The following is a 17589-nucleotide window of genomic DNA, read 5'->3' as shown; positions in this document are numbered from 1 at the left end:
AGAGTGAGAGTTTCACTTCTTCTTTGCTTATTTGGATGCCTTAAATTTCTTTTTGTTGTCTGATTGCTGAGGCTAGGACTTCTAGTACTATGTTGAATAGCAGTGGTGATAGTGGACATCCCTGCCGTGTTCCTGACCTTAGGGGCAAAGCTCTAGTTTTTCCCCATTGAGAATGATACTCGCTGCGGGTTTTTCATAGTTGGCTTTGATGATATTGAGGTATGTACCCTCTATGCCTACACTTTGAAGAGTTTTGATTAAGAAAGTATGCTATACTTTGTCAAATGCTTTTTCAGCATCTATTGAGAGTATCATGTGGTTCTTATTATTTCTTTTATTAATGTATTACATTGATTTGCAGATATTGAACCTACCTTGCAGCCCAGCAATAAATGCCACTTGGTCATGGTGAATAGTCCTTTTAATGTACTGTTGGATTATATCGGCTAGTATTTTGGTGAGAATTTTCTCATCTGTATTCATCAAGGATATTGGTCTGTAATTCTCTTTTTTGATGGGGTCTTTGTCTGATTTTGGGATTAAGGTAATGGTGGCCTCATAAAATGAGTCTGGAAGTTTTCCTTCCATTTCTATTTTTTGAAACAGTTTCAGGAGAATAGGAATTAATTCTTCTTTAAATGTTTGGTAGAATTCCCCTGGGAAGTGCTTTGGCCATGGGCTCTTGTTTTTTGGATGATTTTTGATGACTGCTTCAATCTCCTTACTGGTTATGGGTCTCTTCAAGTTTTCTATTTCTTCCGGGTTCAGTCTTGGTAGTTTATGCGTCTCTAGGAATGCATCCATTTCTTCTAGATTGTGAAATTTGCTGGCGTGTAGTTCCCCATAATATGTTCTTATAATTGTTTGTATTTCTTTGGTGTTTGTTGTGATCTCTCCCTTTTCATTCATGATTTTATTTATTTGAGTACTTTCTCTTTTCTTTTTGATAAGTCTGGCCAGGGGTTTATCAATCTTATTATTATTAATTTGTTCAAAGAACCAGCTCCTAGTTTTGTTGATTTATTTCTGTTTCATTGATTTCTGCTCTAATCTTCATTTTTGTCTTCTCCTGCTGGGTTTAGGCTTTCTTTGCTGTTCTTTCTCCAGCGCCTTTAGGTGTAGGGTTAGGTTGTGTATTTGAGACCTTGTTTCTTGAGAAAGGCTTGTATCACTATATATTTTCCTCTCAGGACTGCCTTTGCTGTGTCCCACAGATTTTGAAGCGTTGTGTTTGCATTATCATTTCTTTCCATGAATTTTTTCAATTCTTCTTTAATTTCCTGGTTGGCCCATTCATTCTTTAGAAGGATGCTGTTTCGTCTCCGTGTATTTGGGTTCTTTCCAGATTTCCTCTTGTGATTGAGTTCTAGCTTCAGAGCATTGTGGTCTGAAAATATGCAGGGAATGATCCCAATCTTTTGATACCGGTTGAGACCTGATTTATGACACAGGATGTGATCTAATCTGGAGAATGTTCCATGTGCACTAGAGAAGAATGTGTATTCTGTTGCTTTGGGATGAAATGTTCTGAATATATCTGTGATGTCCATCTGGTCCAGTGTGTCATTTAAGGCCTTTATTTTCTTGTTGATCTTTTGCTTGGATGATCTGTCCATTTCAGTGAGGGGAGTGTTAAAGTCCCCTACTCTTATTGTATTATTGTTGATGTGTTTCTTTGATTTTTGTTATTAATTGGTTTGTATAGTTGGCTGCTCCCATGTTCGGGGCATAGATATTTAAAATTGTTAGGTCTTCTTGTTGGACAGACCCTTTCAGTATGATATAGTGTCCTTCCTCATCTCTTACTATAGTCTTTTCCTTAAAATCTAATTGATGTGATAGAAGGATTGCCACCCCAGCTTTCTTTTGATGTCCATTAGCATAGTAAATTGTTTTCCAACCTGTCACTTTAAATCTGTAGGTGTCTTTGGGTTTTAAACGAGTTTCTTGTAGACAACACATTGATGGGTTTTGTTTTTTTATCCATTATGATACCCTTTTGATTGAGGCATTTAGCCCATTAACATTCAGGGTAACTATTGAGAGATACGAATTTAGTGCCATTGTATTGCCTGTAAGGTGACAGTTACTGTATATTGTCTCTGTTCCTTTCTGATCTACTACTTTTAGGGTCTCTCTGTGTTTAGAGGACCCCTTTCAATATTTCCTGTAGAGCTGGTTTGGTGTTTGCAAATTCTTTCAGTTTTTGTTTGTCCTGGAAGCTTTTTTCATCTCTCCTTCTATTTTCAATGATAGCCTAGCTGGATATAGTATTCTTGGCTGCATGTTTTTCTCGTTTAGTGCTCTGAATATATCATGCCAGTTCTTTCTGGCTTGCCAGGTCTCTGTGGATAAGTCTGCTGCCAATCTAATATTTTTACCATTGTATGTTATAGACTTTTTTTCCAGGTTGCTTTCTGGATTTTCTCTTTGTCACTAAGGCTTGTATGGTTTACTATTAGATGATGGGGTGTGGACCTATTCTTACTGATTTTGAGGGGGATTCTCTGCACCTCCTGGATTTTGATGCTTGTTCCCTTTGCCATATTAGGGAAATTCTCTACAGTAATTTGCTCCAATATACCTTCTGCTTCCCTCTCTCTTCTTCTTCTGGAATCCCAATTATTCTAATATTGTTTTGTCTTATGGTATCACTTATCTCTGGAATTCTCCCCTCTTGGTTAAGTAGTTGTTTGTCTCTCTAGTGCTCAGCTTCTTTATTCTTCATCATTTGGTCTTCTGTATCACTAATTCTTTTTTCTGCCTCATTTATCCTAGCAGTAAGAGCCTCCATTTTTGATTGCACCTCATTAATAGCTCTTTTGATTTTAACTTGGTTAGATTTTAGTTCTTTTATTTCTCCACAAAGGGCTTTTATTTCTCCAGACAGGGTTCCTCTAATATCTTCCTTGCCTTTTTCAAGCCCAGCTAGTACCTGTGAATCGTCATTCTGAACTCTAGATCTGACGTATTACCAATGTCTGTATTGATTGGGTCCCTAGCCCTCGGTATTGCCTCTTGTTCTTTTTTTTTGTGGTGAGTTTTTTGGCCTTGTCATTTTATCCAGATAAGAATATATGAATGAGAGAATAAATTACTGAAAGGTTGGGAAGGACCCCAGAAAAATGTGTGTTAATCAAATCAGAAGAGACCCCAAATTGTGGGGAGAAGAAGGGGGTTAAAAGTCCAAAAAAAATTTAAAGAAAATTAAACAAAAAAGTTATATATTAATTAGATCGGTGAATAGAACAGAGATACCCACTTGATTTTGGGTATATTTTGGTCACTTAGCAGAAACTACCTCCCAAAATTTTAAGGAAAGAAAAACTTAGACACACACACACACACACAATAAGGGTAAACACGATGAAGGGATGGAATATGACTGTAAAGATGAAAATTTTTTAAAAAGTCTAAAAAAGGAGTTGATAAGGTAAGTTGGTTGGGAAAAGAAAGGAAAAGAAAGTGGAGAGATAATGGTCAGGCTGGAGACTATAACAAACACTGTGCTAGATTTAGGGTATATTTTGATCTATTAGAAGAAGTTGTATCCCAAAATTTTTTAGAAGAAAAAACCCTATGTGTTTGCAAAAGATAAAGTTAGATACAATGAAAGATAAAATATGACTATAATTATAAAGGTTCAAAAAGATTTTTTAAGTAAGGTATTGTTAAGATAAACTAGTTAAAAAGCGTTAAAAGAGGAAAGAGTAAAAGTTAATAAAAATTAGAATAAGAAAAAAATTTTAAAAATTTAATTAAGTTTTCAAGACTGCAGAGTCATGGGGAGAAATCCATGTATTTCATGCTTTGCTTTCCCCTCCTCTAGAATTCCGCTGTTCTCCTTGATCAGTGAGTTTGGTCTTGGCTGGATTTCTTGATGATCTTCTGGGGGAGGGGTCTGTGTAATGATTCTAAAGTGTCTTTGCCCGAGGCGGAATTGCACCTCCCTTGCCAGGGGCCAGGCTCAGTAATCTGCTCTAGTTATCTCTCAGGAGCTTTTGTTCCCTGAAAGATTTCTGTAGAGCTCTGGAGGAAGGGAATGAAAATGGTGGCCTCCCAATCTCTGGCCCAGAGGATCCGAGAGCTTGGGTCTCTACTCCTCAGGGTGCCCTCGGAGAAAAGATCTCAATCACTCCTGTTTGTCTGGTGTCCGGCCGCACTCCAAGCTCACCCGGTCTGTGACGGAGCATTTCTGTCTTTGGCACATAGCCCTGTTTGGAGTCTCCAATCCCAGCAGATCCTTGCCACTCTTCTGGGGGGTTCTCCCCAGATCTGTCACTTGTGGGGTCCTTGCTCAAAAAGCAGTGTCCTGACTGTGCCATGGATCACAGTTTAAGGTAACCCCTAGCTGAGAGCTCACTCCTCTGCTCCGTCTTTGTAGCCGGCTTCCCCACTCTAATACCTGCAAGCTCTGCTACCTTCAGATACCTCTGATCCTTCTGTGACCCTGTGGGACCTGAGACCATGCTGTCCCCTCGAGGGCTCCACCCTCGCTTAGCCTCTGGAGTGATGTTCCTCAGTGGAGCAGACCTCTAAAAGTTCTGATTTTGTGCTCCATTGTTCTATTGCTTGCCAGGAGCTGGCCCCTCCCGCCGCGGTCTATCTTCCTGGTGCTTCGAATTCACTTCTCTGCAGGTCCTATCTTTCAGAAAGTGGTCTATTTTCTGTTTCTAGAATTGCTGCTTTTCTTCTCTTCAATCTCCTGTTGGATTTGTAGCTGTTCAGAATGGTTTGATATTAGAAGTTGTATCCCAAAATATTTTAGAAGGAAAATCCTTGTATGTCTATAAGAAATAAAGTTAGTTAAAATGAAGGATAAAACATGACTATGATAATGAAGGTTCATAAAGATTTTTTTTAAAGTAAAGTATCGTTAAGGTAGACTCGTTAAAAAACATTAAAAGAGGAAAGAGTAAAAAATATTAGCATAAGAAAAAATTTAAAATAAAAATTTAACTTTGCAAGAGTAAAGAATCTTGGGGAGAAAGCCATGAATTCCATGCTTTGCTTTCCCCTCCTCTGGAATTCTGCTGTTCTCCTTGATCAGTGAGCTTGGTCTTCATTGGATGTTCTTTCTAATCTTCTGGGGGAGGGGCCTGTTGTAGTAATTCTCAAGTGTCTTTGCCGGAGGAGGAATTGCACCACCCTTGCCAGGGGCTGGGCTAAGTCATCTCAGGTTCGCTCTTGGGAGCTTTTTTTTCCCTGAACACTTTCTGTATAGCTCTGGAGGACAGGAATGAAAATGGCAGCCTCCCAGTCTCTGGCTGGGAGAAACCAAGAGCTCAGTGCCCCACTCCTCAGTGCGTCCTCGGAGAAAAGCACTCAGTCACTCCCATTTCCCTGGTCTCTGGGCGCGCTCCGATGTCACCTGGCCTGTGACCAAGCGTTTCTCTCTCTGGCACACAGCACCGTTTGGAGTCTCCAAACCCACCAGATTCCTGCTGCTGTGGTCTTCCAGGGGGGTGCTCACTCATCCGCTCCGTCTCTGTAGCCAGCCGGCTTCCCCACTCTAATACCTGCGAGTTCTGCTACATGCAGACACCCTTGATCCTTCTGTGACCCCACGGGACCTGAGACCACGCTGTCCCCACAAGGCCTCCACCCCTGCTTAGCCTCTGGAGCGATGTCCCTCAGTGGAACAGACTTTTAAAAGTTCTGATTTTGTGTTCTGTTGCTCCGCTGCTTCCTGGGAGCTGGCCTCCCCTGCCGCGGTGTATCTTTCCGTCTCTTTGGATTCACTTCACACGTTCTACCTTCCAGAAAGTGGTCGATTTTCCATTCCTAGAATTGCTGCTCTGCTCTTTGATCTCCTGTTGGATTTATAGGTGTTCGAAATGGTTTAATAATTATCTAACTGAACTCCTGTGACCTGATGTCATCCCAGCCTGCTATGGGTACATTGTTATAGTTCTAAATAAGAAAGGACATACTGGGTAAATTGTATTCCTTAAAGATCATAATGTCTGTATTTTTAAAATCATGAATCTTATAAAAAACAAAATAATGGATCTTTATTGGTTTTCATGGAGTCATAAAGTTTTTGTTAAGACAATCACTGCCTTTGTTAAAGCAGTATTTTGTAGTGCTTAAGAGCAAGGACTCTAATATCTGATCCTCTGGGTATCTTAGTGTTGTAATACTTAATAGTTGTATGACTTTGTGTAAGTTATTTAACTTCTGTGTCCTTCACTTCTTTTTATTTGTAAAATGGGAATATTTGTACCTACCTTATACAGTTCTTGGGTGTATTATGTAATGGATAGATATTGGGATAAGACAGCAAAAAAATGTACACACATACATGTATTCACATGTATTTATATCTATTTGTTTTTTCTTATATAAGAAACCTGAGATTATTGTTTCCCTTTTACAGTTAGAGGATATTTTATATTTTTGTAACTTTTTTTTGAGCCTGTGGCTCTCAAACCAATGTTTCTAAAAGTTTTTCCCTTTCACAACACATGTTTACATTGTTTTGCAGTGGGAATTGTTTGGCATTTTGGGTCAAACAGTTCTTGTTTAGGACTTTTATGTTACTGAACATCTGTATTTACTTTCCTCTCTGCCTGTATTAAATACCACTCCTGACCAGTCATTGTGACAACCTTAAGTGCCCTTGCACATTTTCATATGTCTTCTAGGAAAATAAAACCATCTTTGTTTGGGACCCATGTGTCTCTTAAAAATTGTAAGGTGGTACTATAGTTTATTTTAGAGTACTGGTTTTCTCACAACTGTACCTATCGTGTGTGTTGAGATATATTGGGTGAGAACTGATGAGTTAAATTAGTGATATTTCCACAGTGGTTCAAAGTCTTATATAAGTATTAATTTTGGAAAACGTGTATTAACCTGTGCTCTGTCCTGATCTTACTTGAACCATAAATAGTGGATGTGTGGTGTGTAAATAGATATATCTATATTTTGGAAAATTTCCCTTAATAACACTAATACTCCACCATTGCTCAAAAGATTTCTGTGAGTTAGCTAACTATAATTCCCTTTCTTATAGGTCATAGAAATTGAAGATGCTTCACCCACCAAGTGTCCAATAACAACCAAGTTGGTTTTAGATGAAGATGAAGAAACCAAAGAACCTTTAGTGCAGGTTCATAGAAATATGGTTATCAAATTGAAACCACATCAAGTAGATGGTAAGAAACAATTTTATGATGAAAACATTTTTTTAAGTAGGCTCCCGCCAGTGCGTGGAGCTCAATGTGGGGCTTGAACTCATGAGACCCTAAATCAAGAGTCAGATACTTAACCAGCTGAGCCAGGTGCCCCGTGATTAAAGCATTTTTAATTAAGTCTTACCAGTATTTGGTGTCTCCTGTGTGCCTCACATTCTGGTAAGCACTAGAGGCACATTGGTGAGCAAAACAGACGTGAACTCAGTCCCTGTAGAGCTCATAAATAAATGAGGAGAAACAATTGAATGATTGCAAAGAAAATGAGTATTGTAGAGGCAAAATAAGTGCCACATACAAATGGGTACATATTGCAAGTGGATTTCATATAGTTTGCCATGGTTGGGTAGGGGCAGCTGCAGGGTAGGGAGAGATACCACCATTTGCTAAAAGCCTTTTTAAGGAAATTCTATTTCAACACTTTTTTCAGGTATGTTTGTTAATATTCTGACATTGGTATTTTGAAAGATACCAAATTATCCCTGTTCTCTGTTTTGTTAAAGTGGAATCAGTAAGTCAGTTTTGAGTGTGTATGTGAAGAACTTCATAAGGGAAGTTCTACAGTTCTGCTCCTTGAATAGTGAGCCCTCTTTCTTCTTTAGTCTTTACTAGTGAATGAAAGGAGAAATGATAAATTATCTCCTGGGTAGTTTTCCTAATCAACTCAATAAACCTGAAATAATATTTGATAGGAATCTATAAATTAGATAAAATTTTAGATAACATTTGTATATTAGATTATTAATATGTTTCTTCAGATTTTCCCAGGGAATGAAGGTTTGCTGTGATAGAATAGACAAATGAAGGAAAATTGCCCTGTTGTATGCTTCAGTTTACTATCTTTTTTTTTTTTAATTAACCTTAGTGAGGATGGGGGGATTTCATATATACTTAAGAGATTCTTTTATCTCATTTTAAGATTCCGTTTCTTAAAAGTTTTTGTTATGTTTTTGATATGTGTGTGAAGGAAGATTTTTAACTTGGATCTTTAAACTCAATGAAGCTATCATTTTTAGGTGTTCAATTTATGTGGGATTGCTGCTGTGAATCTGTAAAAAAAACAAAGAAATCTCCAGGTTCAGGATGCATTCTGGCACACTGCATGGGCCTTGGTAAGACTTTACAGGTAAGAACATGAAGGTGTTCTGTTCTTGTGCATTCATGAATTCAGGATTATATGTTGGATTATATTCTCTTTCCCAGGCAAAGTTATAGGGTCTGGAGATACAGCAGTCAGTAAACAGGACTAACAAGAGCCCTCCCTCAGGAAGCTTATATTGTAGTGCAGTTGAGAGATTTTAATCAAATAAGAAATATGTACGTTCAGGTAGTAAGTGTTCAAAGAGAGAGAGGGGGAATGCAACTTCAAGGAGGTGATGTATGAGTGGAGATCCTAATGAAGTGAAGGATTGGGGTTACAAGGCATTGCCAGTAAAAACTGCAAAGATTCTGAGGTGGAAATGAACTTCCTTTTTTTAATAGTCTGTGATCCTATAGTAATGAGAATACAAACTATTTTTCACTATTAAAATACTGAATTTCTGATTGGCAGGACTTGTGGCAGAGATGACATTAGTGAATATATATGTATATATATTTTTGAATGTATATGTAATATTAAGCCTTGAGATAATAATTACAGATTTAGTGAGTCAGAACTTTTTTTTTTTTATTTTTTAACCATTTTAACCAATTGTTTTGGCTTTTAAGGTTCTTTTTTTGTTCCAAGATTTTATTGAAATTCAAGTTACTTAACAATATTAATTGTTGTATTATTGTAGTATTGGTTTCAGGAGTAGAATTTAGTAACTCACCACTTACATATAACACCCAGTGCTCATCACGAGTGCCCTCCTTAATGCCCATCACCCATTTAGCCCATCCTCCCAGCGCACCCCACCTCCCTTCCAACAACCTTCTATAGTTAAGTCTCGTATGGTTTGCCTCCCTCTCAGTTTTTTTAAAAAGATTTTATTTATTTCTTTGAGAGAGCACAAGCCACGGGGAAAGGCAGAAGGAGAAGTAGGCTCCCTGCTCAGCAGGGAGCCTGATGTGGGACTCGATCCCAGGACCTTGGGATCATGACCTGAACCAAAGGCAGGCACTTAACCAACTGAGCCAGCCAGGCATCCCAGCCTCCCTCTCAGTTTTTACCCTATTTTTTTTTCCTTCCCTTCCAGTATATTCACCTATTTTGTTTCCTAAATTCCACATATGAGTGAAGTCGTTCGATATTTGTCTTTCTCTGACTGGCTTATTTCACTCTAGTTCCATCCATGTCCTTGCTAGTGGCAATGTGTCATTTTTTAAAAAGATTTTATTTATTTATTTGACAGAGAGAGAGAGAGAGATCGCAAGTAGGCAGAGAGGCAGGCAGAGAGAGAGGGGGAAGCAGGCTCCCTGCTGAGCAGAGAGCCCAATGTGGGGCTCGATCCCAGGACTTTGAGATCGTGACCTGGCCTGAAGGCAGAGGCTCAACCCACTTAGCCACCCAGCTACCCTTGTGTCATTCTTTTTGATGGTAGAGTAATATTCCATTGTATAGATATACTATAACTTAACTATCCATTCATAGGTCGGTGGACATTTGAGTTCTTTCCATAATTTGGCTATTGTTGATTGTGTTGCTGTAAACATAGGGATGCATGTGCCCCAAATCAGTAGTTTTGTTATCCATTGGATAAATACCTAGTAGTACAGTTGTTAGGTTGTAGGGTAGTTCTATTTTTAACTTTTGAGGCACCTCCATACTGTTTTCCAGAGTGGCTACACCAGTTTGCATTCCCACCAACAGTGTAAGAGCATTCCCCTTTCTCCACATCCTCGCCAACATCTGTTGTTTCCTCAATTGTTAGTTTTTGCCATTCTGACCTGTGTGAGGTCGTATCTCATTGTGGTTTTGATTTGTGTTTCTCTGATGATGAGTGATGAGCAATTTTTCATGTCTTCTTTGGAGAAATCTCTGTTCATGTCTTCTGACTACTTCTTAACTGGAGTATTTATTTTTTGGGTATTCAGTTTTTTTTTAAAGATTTTATTTATTTATTTGACAGAGATCACAAGTAGGCATTGAGGCAGGCAGAGACAGAGAGGGGAAGGCTCCCCGCTGAGCAGAGAGCCCAATGCGGGGTTCAATCCCAGGACCCTGGGATCATGACCTGAGCCGAAGGCAGAGGCTTAACCCACTGAGCCACCCAGGCGCTCCTGGGTATTCAGTTTGATAAGTTCTTTGTACAGATATTGGATGCTAGACCTTTATCTGATATGTCATTTGCAAGAATCTTCTCCCATTTGGTAGGTTGCCTTTTAGTTTTATTGTTTCCTTTGTTGTGCCAAAGCTTTTTATCTTGATGGAGTCACAGTAGTTCATTTTTGCTTTTGTTGTCCTTATCTCTGTAGAAATGTCTAGTAAGAAGTTGCTATGGCTGAGGTCAAAGATGTTGCAGCCTGTTTTCTCCTCTAAGAATGTGATGGTTTTCTGTCTCACATTTAGATCTTTAATCTATTTCTGTGTGTGGTGGAAATAAGTAGTCCAGTTTCATTCTTTGCCTGTTGCTGTCCATTTTTCCCAGCACCATTTGTTGAAGAGACTGTCTTATTTCCATTGGATATTCCTTCCTGCTTTGTCAGTTGACCATATAGTTATGGTTCCATTTCTGGGTTCTCTATTCTGTTTCATTGCTTTATGTGTCTGTTTTCAGGCAAGTACCATACTATCTTAGTGATTATAGCTTTGTAATACAGCCTGAGATCTGAAATCATGATGCCTCCAGCTTTGCTTTTCTCTTTCAAGATTGCTTTGGCTATTTGGGGTGTTTTGTGGTTCCATACAAATTTTAGGATTGTTTGTTCTAGCTCTGTGAAAAATACTAATGGTATTTTGATAGGGATTGCGTTAAATGTGTAGATTGCTTTCAGTGGTATAGACATTTCAACAATATTTGTTCTTCCTATCCATGAGAATGGAATGTTTTTCCATTTATTTGTGTCCTCTTCAGTGTCTTTGATAAATGTTCTGTAGTTTTCAGAGTATAAATCTTTTACCTCTTTGGTTAGGCTATTCTTAGTTATCTTGTGTTTTTTGGTGCAGTCATAAATGGGATCAATTCCTTGATTACTCTTTTTGCTGCTTAATTGTTGGTGTATAGACATGGAGCAGAGTTCTGTAAATTGCTTTTATATCCTGAGTTTGCTGAATTTGTGTATCAGGTCTGTCAGTTTTTTGTTGGAGTCTTTCAGGTTTTCTACAGAGTATCATGTTGTCTGCAAAGACTGAACGTTTTCCTTCTTCCTTGTTGATTTGGATACCTTTTATTTCTTTTTGTGCTGAGACTAGACTTCCAGTTCTGTGTTGAACAATAGTAGTGAGCGTGGACATCCCTGTTATGTTCCTAGCCTTAGGGGAAAACTCTTCAGTTTTTCCTCATTGAGGATGATGTTAGCTGTGAGTCTTTCATATATGGTCTTTATGATGTTGAGGTAGGTTGCAATCTATCCCTACTTTCTTGAGGATTTTTATTAAGAAAGGATGCTGTATTTTGTCATGCCTTTTCTGCATCTGTTGCAAGGATCATATGGTTCTTATGCTTTCTTTTATTAATGTGGCATATCACGCTGATTGATTTGTAGGTGTTGAACCACCCCTGCATTGGCTTTTAAGTTTTTAATTCCATTCAGTTAATGTACAGTGTTATATTAGTTTCAGGTATACAGTATAGTTATTCACTAATTCCATACATCACTCAGTGCTCGTTATGACAAGTTTACCCCTTAGTCCCCATCATCTATTTATTCCATCCCCTTACCGCCCTCCCCTCTGGTAACCATTAGATTGTTCTCTCTAAGTGAGGGTCTGTTTCTTAATTTGTCCCTCTCTCTTTTTTTCCCTTTGTTCATTTATTTTTTCTTAAATTTCACATATGAGTGAATTCCTGTGGTATTTTTGTTACTCTGACTGACTTATTACAGTTAGCATTTTGCTCTCTAGCTCCGCCCATGTTGTAACAAGTTGGAAGATTTCGATCTTATTTACAGCTAAATCATATCCCAGTGTGTGTGTGTGTGTATGTGTGTGTCTCACATCCTTATCCATCTATGGATGGATACCTGGGCAGCTTCCATAATTTGGATACTGTAAATTATGCTTTTTTAAAACATAGTATGTTTAAAAAACATGTATGCCTCTGAATTAGTATTTTTCTACTCTTTGGGTAATACCCAGTAGTGTGATTGCTGGATTATAGGGCAGTTCTATTTTTAACTTTTCGAGGAATCTCCATTCTCTTTTCCACTGTGGCTGTACCAGTTTGTTTTCCCACCAGCAGTGTAAGATGATTCCTTTTTTCCACATCCTTGTCAACGCTTCTTTTTCTTTTTTGTTACTTCTTAGTCTAGCTAGAGGTTTATATATTTAATTGATATTTTTCAAGGAACCAGCTCCTTGTTTCATTGATCTTCTCTATTTTTTTATTTTCTGAATCATTTATTTCTGCTGTGATTTTTATTATCTCCTTCCTTCTGCTGGTTTTAGGTTTTGTTTGTTGCTTTTTTCCTAGCTTCTTTAGGTATAAGATTGGGTTGTTTATTTCAGATATTTTTTGCCTGTTAAGGTAGCTAGTATTGGTGTAACCTTGCTTTTTTTTGCTCCATCTCAGACGTTTTTGGTCATTGTGTTTTCATTTTCATTTGTTTCCATGTAGTTTTCTACATGTTTTTTTCACTTTGTAATTTCTGCTTTAAAAGCTGCTGGTAGCCTTATGGGTTGTTCATTTTATGTTAGTTTCTTCTTTTGTCTTACTGCTTTTAAAAAAAATTTTTCACTATATCTTGCTGATTTAATTACAGTATGTCTTGGTATGCTTTTGTTGGGAGTTCTCTGTGCTTCCTGGAACTGGATATCTGCTTCCTTCCCCAAATAAGGGATGTTTTCAACTATTATTTTTTTCAAATAAATTTTCTGCCCTCTTTCCTCTGTCATCTTCCTTTGGGATTCCTGTAATACAAATCTTGTTATGTTTGATGGAGTCACTCATTTCCCTGTCACTTCTCACTTTGCATAATATTTTTTTCTCTTTTGTTTAGCCTGATTACTTTCCATTACTCTGTCTTCCAGGTCGTTAATTCTTTTCTGTGCTTCTTCCAGCCTGCTGTTAGTCCATCTAACCTGTTTTTCATTTCACTTATTGACCCCCTCCCCCCTTTTTAGATTTTATTTATTTGAGAGTGAGCAGGATAGACAGCATGAGTGGGTGTGGGGAGGGAGGGGGTAAGGAGAAGCTGGCTCCTCACTGAGCAAGGAGCCTGATACAGGCCTCCTTCCCCAGGACCCCAGGATCATGACTTGAGCTAAAGGCAGATGCGCTTAACTAACTGATCCACCACGGCACTCCTCATTTCATTTATTAAGCTTTTTATCTTTGCTATGTTATTTCTTATCCCTCTGTTAGGGGTCTCACTCATGTCTTCCTCTCTTTTCACAAGTCCAGTAAGTATCGTTATGATCATTCCTTTAAATTATTTATCAGGTATAATACTTATATCTCTTTTGTTTAGATATGTGGCTATGGCCTTGTTGTATTCTTTCATTTGGGTTAAATTTCTCTATCTTTCCATTTTGTCTACACCTCTGTATGTGTTTCTCTGTGTTAGAAAAGTGAGCTTGGTTTCCTATTCTTTAGAATAATGGCTTTATGAAGAAAAGGTTTTGTAGTGCCATGAACGTATAAGTGTCCCCTGCTCCCTAGGGTCTGGTGTTTGTGGGAGTGTCTCCAGTGGGTGCTTTGTGTACTTTGTTGTTTTGCCGTGGCCACTTTATCCTTCACAGAAGCCTTCTGTAGAGGCTCTCTTTGCCTGTTGTGGGCAGTGTGATTCCTTGCTTGAATGTGGCATCTTTTAACTAGGTGTGCTCAGGTCTGCTTCTGAAATGAAAAGTGTTATAACTGCTACTGAGCTGAGATCCTAAAAACTTCCAGGTCGGTAGACATGGTGTAAGCAGGGATTTGGGCAGGTCTTCTGGGGAAGAGGACCTTCTGCCCTGGGACTAAAGGAAGCATGACCCAGAGGGGTGCTTTTGCTCAAATGCTGGCAGTTGGGGCTTAGTCTAAGCAAGGTAGGTAACAAGTGTTAGTGCTTTTCTGCTTCCCACAGGTGCCCTTGTGCTTATGCTGAGGGGAGGGGTGGAAAGAAGATATTGACTAGTTTCTTTGTTCCTGGAGGGGTCTCTTTGTGAATGCTCTTTCCCTGGGATGTGGTCCGAAATGAGCAAAACCCCTCCCTACTGTGTGCCCCCAGGTGCCCTTCATTTTGCTGTTTCCATGCTATATGTCCATGCACTGTTTGCCTTCTCTCCAAGAGCAGCACAGTATCCTCCAGGCTGTATCTCAGCCATGCCTGCTGACCTTTAAAACTCAGGACTTTAAGCTCCACTGGTTGCAAGAACTCACCAAATGCGGCCTCCTCACTTTCCAAGCCAGTTGCTTTTGGGATTCATTTTTCCTGTGTGCTCCCCTGTGTGGTAGACTGTCTTTTGTCCTTCTCCACGACTGCATCTCCCTGCCCACCATGGTGGCCTTGATCTGTTTCTGTCCCAAACCACATGGCTATACTTTCTACCTTCTTCAATGTGGCCTCTTCTCTACCTTCACTTATGGAGCTTGTTCTCCCAGTCTTTAGGTTAATTTCTGGGATATTTATGATGATTTGATAGTTATTGTATTTGTAGGATGAGGTGAGCCTAGGGTCCTCATACTCCACCTCCATTTTCACAAGGTATCAATTCAGAACAATCTAAAATGAAAAAAATACTATGTAACACCACTCTTTTCTAAATTGGCAATGGCAGTTTCTGAAGTTTGTAGGGAGGGACATTGTGCAGAGACTAGGGAATTAGTCTTAGTTTTGGTGTGGTTATTTCTTTTATTGTTATTATTGATCACAGGATCATGAAGCTTTAGAGTTAGAAGAACTTCATACATCATGTAATCAAACTCCATCTTTTTTTTAAGATTTATTTATTTATTTGACAAAGAGAGAGACAATAAGAGAGGGAATACAAGCAGGGGAAGTGGGAGAGGGAGAAAGTAGGGTTCCCGCAGAGCAGGTGGCCTGATGCAGGCTTGATCCTAGAACCCTGGGATCATGACCTGAGCCAAAGACAGACGCTTAAAACCTGAGCCACCCAGGCGCCCCAGACTCCGTCTTTTTATATATCATATCTCTTTCCCCATACTTTGCCTGGTTTGGAAATTATGACTGTTGGTTGGTTGCTTTATTGTTTGAAGGTAAAAGAAAACAAAACTAGTAAATTGTACGATTGTTTTAACTTTTTTCAGATATTTTAGTTGATGATGATAACTTAATTTGTTTTCTTGTAGGTGGTAAGTTTTCTTCATACAGTTCTTTTGTGCGACAAACTGGATTTCAGCACAGCTTTGGTGGTTTGTCCTCTTAATACTGCTTTGAATTGGATGAATGAATTTGAGAAGTGGCAGGAGGGATTAAAAGATGATGAGAAGCTTGAGGTATTAAAATTTAAATATTTTCTTTTATTAAAATAACTGCATGAAATTCATAGAGTAAAAGAAAAAGATTACCATTTATGCGTATTTCCATGGGAATATGCAGTATTCCTACATTCCTAATAGCTACCTTTAAAAATCTTTATTTTCCCACAAAAGGTCTCTGAATTAGCAACTGTGAAACGTCCTCAGGAGAGAAGCTACATGCTGCAGAGGTGGCAAGAAGATGGTGGTGTTATGATCATAGGCTATGAGATGTACAGAAATCTTGCTCAAGGAAGGAATGTGAAGAGTAGGAAACTTAAGGAAATCTTTAACAAAGCTTTGGTTGATCCAGGTAATATATTAACAGGCACTGAGAAAAATAAGCAAGTTGAATAAAAAATATGCTGATGTTCTGTTTAACAACTACTAAGTATCTGGTTTTTGTTTCATTTGTCCCGTTTTTTTTTCCTTCTTTCTGTTTCTTAGTATAATTTTATTAAGGTGAAAGCACTCTTAATGTTGCCAATTTTTCAGTCTAGAAGTGTTTAGGGTTTTTAGGGGAGATCTTGTAAACAAATAAAAATGCATCTGGTGCCTGAGTCACAATTACGGTTTCTTCCAGCTGTCTGAATATTAGATGGTAACAAGACCTCTCTCTCCATACTCTGAAAACAGTTAAATTTCTTTCCCAACTTTATGTCATTAGAAGAATTGCTGCTGGTTTTTTTTCCTGTGTTTTAAAGTGTCATCACTATGGAAGGGTAATATTTACAATACTGTCTAGCTTTATGACAGTAATTCTCATACTACAAGATCCAAATATTTCTTATTTGGCACCTAGAAAAGCAGCAAATTGTATTATCCACAAAACTAATTAATTTTTAATTATTTGTGTCTTTTTTCTTTTTAAACTATTATGTTACTTTGAGATACTTTGAGGCTTTAGATGTGTGTTAAAGTCTAATTTTCGGGGCGCCTGGGTTAAAGCCTCTGCCTTCGGCTCTGGTCATGATCCCCGGGTCCTGGGATGGAGCCCCGCATTGGGCTCTCTGCTCAGCAGGGAGCCTGCTTCCCCCCCTCTCTGCCTGCCTCTCTGCCTACTTGTGATCTCTGTCTGTCATATAAATAAATAAATAAATCTTTTAAAAAACTCTAATTTTCACTGTCAAAAATGTCAGTGTTCTTTAGAATCCATCAGTTTGCTTCTTTTTTATTAAGTTTTATTGTTTTCAGGTTTATTCAGGTGTAATGGACAGAGTTGTAAAATATTTAAAGTGTACAATATATGATTTTGATAAATGAGTATATTTTGGAAGTGTTACTGAGAGAATGAAAAGGAAAGAAGCCTTAGCTATTTTCACTGCCCACATTAAAGAATTATAGGATAGCAAAATGAAAGAAAGGCAGAGCAACATTTTATTAACATGTACTCCAAGGGAAAGATTGGCCCCTCAAGAGAGAGGCGAAACTCCTGGGTGTGGGCTTATATCAGTTTCTTCTTTTGGGTGGGTTCTAGGATCATAACATTTGAGTGACAGGCCTAGATTATTTAATAATTAGCCAACAATCCATGTCCTTTCCCAAGGTAAATTTGAAATGCCTTAATTGGGTAGGAAACCACAGGATTATTTCTATTCTAGAGACATAAGGGCAAGTGACTGCTTTCTGCACAAGTGCAACAAACACAACAAACTTAACTCTAACTCTGTTGGGATGTTGTAACTGCAAACTTACTGCTAAGTGGGTGAATGGGGTGGTCCCTGGGTGGTCCTCAGTTGGGGCTCTCCATCGGGTTGTCTAAGGTCCATCCTCCTGTTCCTTAGGCTTAGCTTCCTGCCAAACAGAAGGATTCACCCTTTTGAGTTACATATCCATGACTTCACATATTTACT

General features: G+C 38.6%; 1 protein-coding gene across 1 annotated transcript in view; it reads left to right on the top strand.

Moving 5' to 3' along the window:
• ATRX (ATRX chromatin remodeler) overlaps positions 1-17589 on the top strand; it is a 290527-nt gene that overhangs the window by 161873 nt on the left and 111065 nt on the right. The window contains exons 16-19 of the mRNA XM_080795822.1: positions 7019-7160; positions 8213-8322; positions 15569-15715; positions 15872-16049. Of these exons, the coding sequence (XP_080651948.1) occupies positions 7019-7160; positions 8213-8322; positions 15569-15715; positions 15872-16049 (577 nt within the window). The remainder of the gene's footprint in view (positions 1-7018; positions 7161-8212; positions 8323-15568; positions 15716-15871; positions 16050-17589) is intronic.

The sequence above is a fragment of the Martes martes genome (genome assembly GCF_963455335.1).
Source record: "Martes martes genome assembly, chromosome: X".
Taxonomy (NCBI): domain Eukaryota; kingdom Metazoa; phylum Chordata; class Mammalia; order Carnivora; family Mustelidae; genus Martes; species Martes martes.
Note: the sequence above shows the minus strand (reverse complement) of the source record. Positions and strands in the feature narration are given on the sequence as shown.